This window comes from Aulostomus chinensis, chromosome 11, assembly GCF_037954235.1.
Source record: "Aulostomus chinensis isolate RoL2024-O1b breed Wild chromosome 11, RoL_Achi_v1.0, whole genome shotgun sequence".
NCBI lineage: Eukaryota > Metazoa > Chordata > Actinopteri > Syngnathiformes > Aulostomidae > Aulostomus > Aulostomus chinensis.
In genome coordinates this window covers 7527275-7537266 of record NC_141330.1, presented here as the reverse complement: position 1 = coordinate 7537266, position 9992 = coordinate 7527275, and the positions used below count along the sequence as shown (strand labels likewise).

At 42.7% G+C, this 9992-nt stretch overlaps 1 protein-coding gene across 2 annotated transcripts; it reads right to left on the bottom strand.

Annotated features, from left to right (window-relative positions):
- zc3h12aa (zinc finger CCCH-type containing 12Aa) lies at positions 1-6533 on the bottom strand. 2 transcript variants are annotated; one of them, XM_086217122.1, is made up of 6 exons: positions 6417-6533; positions 5205-5448; positions 4615-4754; positions 1939-2173; positions 1655-1761; positions 1-1528 (listed from the first exon to the last, which is right to left on the bottom strand). In XM_086217122.1, exons 1-6 carry the CDS (start codon positions 6451-6453, stop codon positions 504-506), a joined length of 1788 nt encoding a protein of 595 aa, XP_086073248.1. In that variant the 5' UTR covers positions 6454-6533; the 3' UTR covers positions 1-503. The 2 variants fall into 2 exon arrangements, with proteins under 2 accessions (XP_086073248.1, XP_086073247.1); XM_086217121.1 differs by having other exon boundaries at positions 5205-5623; positions 6417-6494.
- Between the last annotated feature and the right edge of the window lie 3459 nt (positions 6534-9992).

Here is a 9992-nt window from a genome sequence, read left to right as displayed (position 1 = left end):
AAAACACACTGCAGCTTTTATATTTGGTGTTTAACAAAGACTGATTTATGATGAACTTTTACCTTTTCACAGGACTGACATTTGTACTACAGAGTACGAAGTTTCAGAACCAATGCTTGCTGTTATGGAGAACTAGAATGGAAGTTAAAACAACAAAAATGTATTACATAACATGCCATTTCCCAAAGGTATGAGAACTTATTTTTTCATGTTTTTAAGATATTACAAAGCATTTTATTTGATACAATATGCATCAACAGTGAAAACTCTAGAAACTCACAATGGGTCCAGAGATACTTTTCCTCCAAAACATGGATGACAAGGTTACATCAGACAAAAAATATCACACAGAAATAATTCAGAATTATTAATCAAAATAAAAGCTGATTTCACGATAATACGGCTCCATATCACAGGACACCATAGGTGGTTCCTGACAGATTCTCTTTTTGCTGAGTGCTTGAGGAATACAAATCTGAGGATGCCAAGATTACAAGAAATGATCAGAATATCCCTCCCTGGACCTTCAGGTTTAAGATCTCTTCGGCCAATTTCTCAGCATCCATCAGATGTGGAAATATTTTCATTACGGTATCCACATGTTGAGGGTTGAAAATGGCTTGTAGTTTCTTGCGAAGTTCCATCCGTTGTGGGTCCCTCGTGGCAGGAAATGGCTGTTGTTGGCCCCAGTAGTGGTACTGCTGACCCGCACAGGAGCACAAAAGGCTGTTTGAGGTATGTACTGAGGTCGGAGGACGATAAGTCCTTGCTTGGGGAAAGCCCTGGAAGGGATCTGACCAGTAATTTTGCTGATGATCAGGAACTCTGCTATACTGGAGATGACTAGGAAGGCTGGGCTTGTGAGGTACTGCAGGTGTGAACATAGGAGGAGCGAAGTGTTTGAGGTGATCTTTGGCGTCTGGGCCTCTATGTGGCTGCTCGTGTGCCAGGGAAGGCGCCACATGGGAACAGCACGTGCAGGACTGGCAAGAGTTATTTTTCTCTAAATGCACAGAGACATGTTTGGGTCCAGTGAGGGCACCTTGTAGCTGAGGCATGAGCCTGTGGGAGTCACCCAGGCAATGTGTGACATCAGAGTACTGGCTTTCATAAGAGCCCAGGCCAGAATCCAAGTACTCCTGAGGGATGTTGGCATAGTAATGATTTGGCATCGTCTGCAGCCCAGACCAATCTTGGTGGCATTGGGTTCCTGCTGCTGAACAGGTCATCTGATTGGGGCTGTTTCTGAGATCATCCTTGTACAGCAGCTTATTTTCACTGACCTGGATGGGATGTGAAGAACTTTTCGGGTCCATTATGTGCTCTGTGTGAGATTCATGAGGAGAGGTGTTCTGAACAGGCCCAGAATGAGAGTGAAGCTGTCTCGGTGATAATCTGGAATTTCTCTCTTCTTTTACAGTAGAAATCTGGGCTTTCTCTTTTAACTCATCAGCCACAGAAAGGTACGACTGGTTCACCCGCTCTGGATGGTAGAACTTACATTTGATGCCATAAGTGCACTTTTTATCTGGGGAGCAAAGGATACACACACACATATATATATATATAGTTAGCCTTTAGGTTAACTCATTTGGAAACTACATGCCTTGTTAGTCAATCAGTGAAAAGTCTAACAGCACTAATGATATCTCACCATAAGGACAGAGCTGTCTCTTTTGCTCTGTAGACAGAGGCTTTTTCCTAAGGAAGTTGTCAAGACTGGGACCATGACGGCCCAGAGGGTCATCTGGGGGCATGAACCTGGTTAAAAAAAACAAAACAAAAGCTTGACGGCTGATTCTTTTCTGCTCAATTATGCTGTGTCATGTTTCCCTTATCTTGAAGACACTACAGCATTACACCTTCTAGAGCCACATTAAGGTAGAATACACAGAATGAAAATGTGAACAAGACCAGGCAAATTTGCTAATGACTCACTTGTCATTCACAAAGGAGTACATGAGCAGCCTCTCTTCGATGCATTTCTTCCACTCCGGTCTTTCTCCTTGTAGGTCACGGTAGGTATCATTTGACACAATCACACCATGTGACTCGTGCGCCAACTTGACAATATAACGGTCGTCATAACAAACCACTCTCTTCCCCCTGACACGGCGCGATGGAGTGAAGACCATGATTTTCTGTTTTTCAAGCTCCATTAAGATGTGTTTATCTGAAAGTGCAAACAATCACAGGTCAGATCGCTGTGCAGAGATAATGGGAAGACGATGTCAAGGAGGTACTATTATCACCCTCTTTTACATTACACCTATAGTATGTAAGACCATACAAAAGATTTCAGCTGTAAAAAAGATGAAGGTTAAGAAAATGATGCGGTTAATGTTTTACGAAGCCCAAGCAATCAATCACAGAAAACAAAAATGTCAGCACGTATTGCATAACCTCTGCAAACATCATCATCTGTGTACACGGTGCATGACTTCAACCGTAAAATGAATGAATGAAAGCAAAATACACAACCTGTGAAGATCATCTTACGTAAAAGCCATGCGTGCATGGCTGAGCTGCTGATTTACAGCCATTTCACTCTGACACTTCGAGCACTTTTCTAAGAAAGTGCTTTGTTTTTTTTTTTAAAGGGTGACTGTCATCACTTAACCTTTTATTATTGTCAGCACTTGACTACCGTCTAAACAAGGTGTGGGAGGGAAAAAAATAAAACAGCTGCTCTTCCTTATGGGACTTTCCCAGGTCTCTTAACAGGCTGACTTTTACTTCCTTGTTCAGGAAAAGAAAATAAAACCTTTGGATTACTCCACCCAGTTAATGATGATCCATCCTTCATGGTTGTAGTTCGATTTATCAGGCATTCAGTTGACAAGGAGGGTGTGAAAGCTGCAATAATCTGGATTTCTTACTGTGGCTACACCCAAAACTATAACGGAGAGTCAGGTAGAGCGCAAGCCATTAGAAATGTGGAGCTTTTTTATGGTGTGAAATATCCACACAAACATGTCGCAAATCATCTTAAAGTAGGCTTTCACTGGATGTTCTCATACTTCATAGAGAAATATCACTCGCTAGGTAGTTGGATAAACTTCAATTTTACCATCTCATATATTGTATGTTGCTCCACGCCTTGGCCTGAATTCAGCACTTTTGCCTCTGACAACAATGAAACATGATGCCAGGCCTCTGTGGGGATGAATCACTAATACAGGAACATGCCTACAGCTAACCGTGTTGGAGACTGAGGTGGTAGTCATATTCACATCACATTTGGGTGGTAGTCATATTCTTATTTTTGGTAAAAAGCAACTCATTTATTTATTTTATGAAGCATTAAGGTAGCTGTCCATTAGCAACAAAGCCCTGTCGCCACCTCTAAGAGCTCGCTAATGAATTATATTTATTGAATCCATAGGCGATGAAGTGCATGGATTACAGTGGAAGGGTCTAGAATGCAGGTTAAAGCAGTAAAAACACACACACACACACACACACACACACACACTATAAGGCCAACCAAGTGTAGGGTTCACTTGTCCACGTAAAATTCCTCACACTCTACTGTGGTGAGGGCTGTCAGCCCATCCTGGTCTTGAACAAGAGCCTGCAGGGTACAAAACCTTAAAACTGATTGTAACGCCAAGGAGCAAGACTCATTGGTATGGCAGTCAGCTGTCCATCACTCCAAAGAAAAACCGAAGTGTAAAGGCCTGTACACACACAAAGTGATAACTGACTGAAGCCCCTATGGCGCACCACAGGCGTCAGTCAGATTGGCACTGTGACCGTAGAAACGTCTGCAGTCACAGGCACTGAGTCTGCCTTCCAAATCAGAAATTGTTTGAACAAGAGGGGTCAAGGCAATTTGCTATCCCTCAAAACGTTTTAGCTAGATATTTGGCAATTTAAAACAATTTTCTTACATCAAAACGTGCGTGTCAAATTCCCATTTTAAGTTGAAGTTAAGGACCAGCCTGACAGGAAAACTAGCCAAAGACCAGAGAACTTGGTTGCAGCTTTCACGCCAAGCTAAGCTAATTGCTATGTGTGTTCGTGTTATACAGACAAACATCTCTCTCTGCCACAAATCATCCATCCATCCATCCATTTCCGCTTATTCCTACATTAATGGTCGCGGGGGGGGGGGGGGGGGGCTGGAGCCTATCCCAGTGTCAACGGGCGAGGAAAGGTTGCCAGTCCATCGCAGGGGCAACACATAGAGACGAACAACCATTCACACTCACATTCATACCTACAGTCAATTTAGAGTATCAATCAGCCTCGTCCCCTCTTGATGTCTTTGGACTGTGGGAGGAAGCCGGAGTACCAGAGAGAACCCACACAGGAACAGGGAGAACATGCAGACACTATACAGAAAGATCCCGCGCCCAAGCCGGGACTTGAACCCGGAACCTTCTTGCTGTGAGGCGACAGTGCTGACCACTGCATCACCGTGCAGCCTGCCACAAATCAAATTGGAATATTTTTCAAAATTTCAATCTAAAAAAAAAAAAAAGTTAAAGTTTAACCTGTCCAACAACCATGGATGCTAGCATCAGACTGCAACACACAAGTGAAAGTTGTCACTTTTGGCCGAGAGTCAAACAAGCCTCGAAGTGGTTTTTGTTTACATTAAGTCCTCACCATTGATAGGGGCATCAGGTCGGGGTTGCTCCTTGCGCCAAGTGGGAACAAAGACGGTGATGGTTTTGTGACCTCTGTCTAGGAAGAAGTTTACAGCAAGCTGGATGCCTCGGCATGAGAACACTTCCTTGTTCCCATGACTGTAAAAATAAAGAGGTGAGTTGACTCATTGTACAAATAACTTGAAATGGAACTGTACATGTTCAGCAGACTTGTGTAAACCTGGATTCATCCGTGTGTGTGAATCACCTAACGATTCAATATGTGCGTCAGGAACTACGCTTTATATTCACTGACGGCCAAAACCTACAGGTGTGGAACAAGGATTTGCATATTGTAACAGCCATGTTTACTAAAACATGCATTGGCAGAGCAGGGAACACACCCTGGAAGAGTCACAATGGTGTAGGAAAACCCAGTTTTCAGGGTCAGGAGTTTAACGACATCACTGCAATGACTGATGTTAGTTTTAAAACCTGTTTTGCTCCAAAGCACCAGCTTCTTTAATATTTCAGAGGTTATGAAAATGCTTATGATTTTCTGGAAGCTACATATCCGTGGCCCGGTGGAAGAAATAAAATGTTGCATACCTCATGGCGACATTGCTACCATCAATAACAATGGGCCTCAGTTCTGCCTCAGCACCGCTGTCTGCAGGTTGTGGAGGGACTCTGTTTGGTCCAATGGCCCAACTTGGAGGCAGCAGAGGGTCTTTTTGGCTCCTCTCATCACTGTTGGCATTGGGGGCTGCATTGGTCCTGCTCCTCACCAGTTCTCCCAGCATTGCGTTGGTGTCTGTGCTCAGGCCCAGCTTCCTCAGAGCAGCCATCACATCTGTGGAGGAGTAGCCTAGTTTCCTGAAGAAGTCCACTTGGAGCTGGAGATCCACACTGTCTGTTTCTGGCTGATCTGAAGCCGAGCTGAAGAGTACCTGATCCATCTCTGACCATCGGGCCTCTTCAGGAGCATACAAGATGTGCTACATCTGCCTCTGGATGTTATATAAAGACTAAATGGAAATGATGTTTTATTTAGAATACATGCTTATTTTACACAATTTTATCACCAAACAAGCTCCCGTTTCTATTAGCTCTACTGTGGAAATTATGGTTTTAGTTCCGTTAGTTTGTTAAAAGTCTGGTTCCAATTCATCAGTGACTTTGCTGTGGCTGACAACTCAAGTAGGAACAGATATTCACGCAGTTCCCCCAGAATATGTCACCAGCCTTTGGATGACATAACGACTTAGGAAATTCCAGCATACAATCGTTTCATAGTATTTGAACAATGTTTGCGAGCACAACATGAGTTAATATTGATACCGTCAACTGCTTGTTGTACTAGCTGGATTTCTTTAATTTTAAAGCATTATATTTACCTATATTTAAATATCCGGACTGTGTAGTTTGCCGTAGACTAGTTTTTATTTGATGAAGTTACACACAATAAATTTCAGGTAGGTTAAATATAATTGTCACCAGTTGCTCTGTTAGTGATATTCACCTTTTAATAATCATATTACAAACCCAGAAGGACTCGATTAGCTCACAACCCCAGGTTTAGAGGCGTGTTCAGAAAATAAACTGTGAATCAACTCAAATCGCAGTTCAATTCCAGCCTGTTACAGAGACAGAAACGGCAAGCGAAGCCGCTTTATGCGATGGATCATTTACTCTGAAAGCGGACAGCGACTTGATGCAGGTCACCAGTTTTCGGCTGGACGTTTCCACCGCAAACTGGCCGGTAGTTTAGCCACAAGCCGTTAATCCCAGTACAACCCCAGCTCCCAGCTGATTCTTTACCTTCTTCGCTGCTTGTTTCTTCTTCCTCCGAGTCCATTTGTGGGGAGGCACTTAACCTCTGCAAATGTTTCAAAGTACATAACTTTGACACAGTTCCGACTTCACCGCGCCTCCCTCCCCGTCCTCCCCTCCTCGCTTCCTCCAGACGGAGGCAAGCACGGCCATGCAAAATTTGCATATAGCCAAGAGAGCGAGACGGTATTGTTTTTCCACCAGGCAGTCAGTCAAAAAAAATACAGATTAAACAAGGAGAATAAAGGCATATGATTCAAAAGAGTAAAACACAACCATGTAGTGGTAAATATTCATGCATATATTTTTACATTTCCCGGCTGAAGTGTTGAACCCAAGTGCTGAAATGACAAAACTGAACTATTCTTTTCCAAAGAAACAGACGGACAGGCGTCTAATAACACAGTAGATTACATAAACTGAAAGAAGATATCCTCAATTTCACTGGCTGTCATTTGTAAATGTGCTGTTTGTGTTGGACTCAAGGTACACAGCAGATTTTGACTTGATCTCCTTGTTAGTCTTCTAACATAGCCACTTTTGCTAATCTATTGAAGAGATCAACGTGGGGATAATCAATCACTGACACACTTATATTTCAATAATAACAGCAATAAATATTTGAACTTCAAGTGAAGCATGCTTATCGTAGCTTAGGCTTTATGTTTGCTACAGGTAATCAACCCAACCACAAACTATAAATCCTAACCTTTCAAAGTGGGTGACAGCTTGTTTAGCTTCAGGCCTAAAACCATTTAACCCAGTTAGTATTTTCAAACAACCGAACCTTTAAAAGATGTATTTGCGCTCAGTGTAAACATACAAAAACAATATTCACAATAGGTAACACGCTTTTGATTATTGTTATTTTGAAAATTTGTATTAATACTTCCTCCCATGTTGTCATAACCTTATTACTTAACCACTAGATGTCACCCTAGCTTCATTTGTCCCCCCCCATTCTCTGCTCTTACTGGGAGATAAAGGAGGATGTTGGTTGGCAGATGGTTATAGTTTGAATAGAACCATGGTTAAATTGTGAAGTCCTGCATTGTGTGTGTGTGTGTGAATGAGTGTGTGTGTGTGTGGGTGCCCTATTGTGTCCATAACTTCCTGTCTTTCAGTCTGAGCTTGAACGGAAAAGGGGGGGGGGGGGTCAATATGTGTGTGTTTCCCCCCCCAACTCATCGGAGCCGGCTGCAGCTCATTGCCCTGCGGTAATATCAGGCCTTGCAGACACCTGGGACCGCTGGTGTGGGCCCTCACAGGAGGCGGCCGGCCCTGATTACTTTCTCCAGTCTCCGGAACTCAACTCTGTATATGCCATTAAACCGCTTCACACAGTGTGATCCCAACTGGACCGTGCCATTAACCCTGTACACAAAGGGTTGTTTACACGCACACACACGCACACGCACACACACACACACACACACACACACACGCACACACACACACACACACACACATTCGCGGTTTCTTCGTGACTTTTTATGCCTTGGATATTTGCGCCACACGTTGTAAAATGGGCATTAATGCAGCAGTTTACTAAATTCAATCCATGCAAGCTTGATTTAACCTACCAAGGCTGTGGTGAGTGTATTGTTTTATAATTTATGACCGGACCCCTGTTGGAAGGCATCTCTGGCATCTGGACAGCTATTGTTCACTAAGGCAAATCTTGACTCTTGCTGAGAATCCGAGTGTGCAGGATTGGATGAGATTAGAGCAGATTGGCTGTTGTGAACATCAAACACTTATTTCCTTAACATCTCGGGGAGAGCATTGCCCTCCTCAAAGGCCTATCTTTTTCCTCCAGGCAGGTGTACTTTGGCAAGGCTCGTTAAACCCGAGACAGTTGATCAAATATTCAGCCAGGCTCATTGTGATGGTGAGAGCTTTTGGATGTGGTTGGGATAATGCCTTGCTGATAAAAAAAAAAAAAACAGCTTTGTACTGCTTCTGTGCAAGTCCCCCCCCACACACACACTTTTACTATTCCTTTCATTGACTGCCTGTGTCAGTCGTCTGTCAGAAAAATTAATTCTTATATGATTTCTTTTAAAAGGACCAAAGTAAAGAAAAGGCAGCCTTTAACTCCAGTAATCCATCTTACGCCAATGGTGTCAGAGTGATTCACGATTTCCAATTTAGCCATAGTTTAAATCTAAAGTAAATCAGGCAGGACGGCTCCACCCTTTGACGACAAACCCTCAGTGACAAGAGCTTTCAAATGAATGTATCCACCACATTCATCTTGTTCGGTTATTACTTCAGACACCCCTGCTTGTCCTACATAGATCAGCAAGCAAAGACCTCCTGGCATTCTGCTTGAGCGTAGAGGACACGAGGCATCAGACCCGGCTAGGTGAGTGGCGTTGATTGGACAATAGATGAGTGGAACGGTAAAAGTTTGGAGTCTCGCCTTAATTAGATTTGATTTTAACAATTAATGACAACCAAGTTCCCTCTGCAGGATGTGGGCCTAGAATTGTAATGTAACATCCACTTCAGCTTTCTGGTCACGGGTAGGTTACCCTGGAAGCAGGCCGGGAGGAAGTAACTGAGGGGACAGTTATCATCCCACAATGCTGGGTCCTGCTGTTTTTGTGTGTGTCTTTTTTACTCTGCAGGTGGCACTACACAATTCCCCACCTTCTGTGTATTTGTGTAGCTTTGCTAAAATTGGAATATCTGGGTCAGATTGACAGGTCACCACCTAAATCTGGTCCACTGGAAGGTTTAATGAAATTCATTGATTTAATGGCACAATCGCCTCCAAAAGGTGAAATAACATTTGTAACAAACTCAAATGATACATTCATTTCACAGCGGTGGTGAAACAAATATTTAACCTGAATGCACGATGAAAAATAATAGTTTATGAGCCACATTGAGCATTGAGAGCAGACAGCTAAGATCAGCTCAATCATAGCCAAGAACGTTGTATGAAATAAGTAAAAAAAAAAATAGACCTATTTGAATTTTCCTGCTCATACTATGCAGTTCATTCTCTCTCACTCGCTTTGACCATAACTTCACGGCCTGTTGTTTCAATTCAATGAATTGCTACAATGGAATAAACAGAATTAGGGTGACTGAACTGCTCAGATTGTATAGACGTTTGCTGGAAAAACACCTGACTCTCACTTGATTTATTACCTCGGTAAGCATTTTCAGTTTATATTCTCAGTTGTTACTTTCTTGTTTTCTTCAGTGCAGAATAATGTTCCTTTTGTAGGTTATGGTCCCATTTAGAATGAAATAAGGAATACTTAGTGACTAAGAAGTCCTCAAAAAGGGATGACCTCATTTTGTCAGGTACTTGAACTGAAAGTTCAAGTATATTTTGTCGGGTATAAGCCTTCATGCACCAACTGTGCTAATCTACAGTCTATGATTGTTACACACCATCATCTGTGTAAAGGTTTGACTTTCAAAACTAAGTTAGGATGACGATTGAGAAGTCAACTTCCAGTCAAAAACATGAGTGAAATCCTTTCTCTGTTGTTCCGTGTTTCCCTGTTAATAAGTAACTTCCTGTTTCCTTATAACGTTGGCTTA

Coding starts and splice junctions, on each gene's coding strand:
- zc3h12aa (XM_086217121.1), bottom strand. CDS start 5,554: ATGGATCAGGTACTCTTCAGCTCGGCTTCAGATCAGCCAGAAACAGAC. Junction 4,755..5,204: donor GGTAGCAATGTCGCCATGAG/GTATGCAACATT, acceptor TTATTTTTACAG/TCATGGGAACAAGGAAGTGT. Junction 2,174..4,614: donor ACCTGATGCCCCTATCAATG/GTGAGGACTTAA, acceptor TTGCACTTTCAG/ATAAACACATCTTAATGGAG.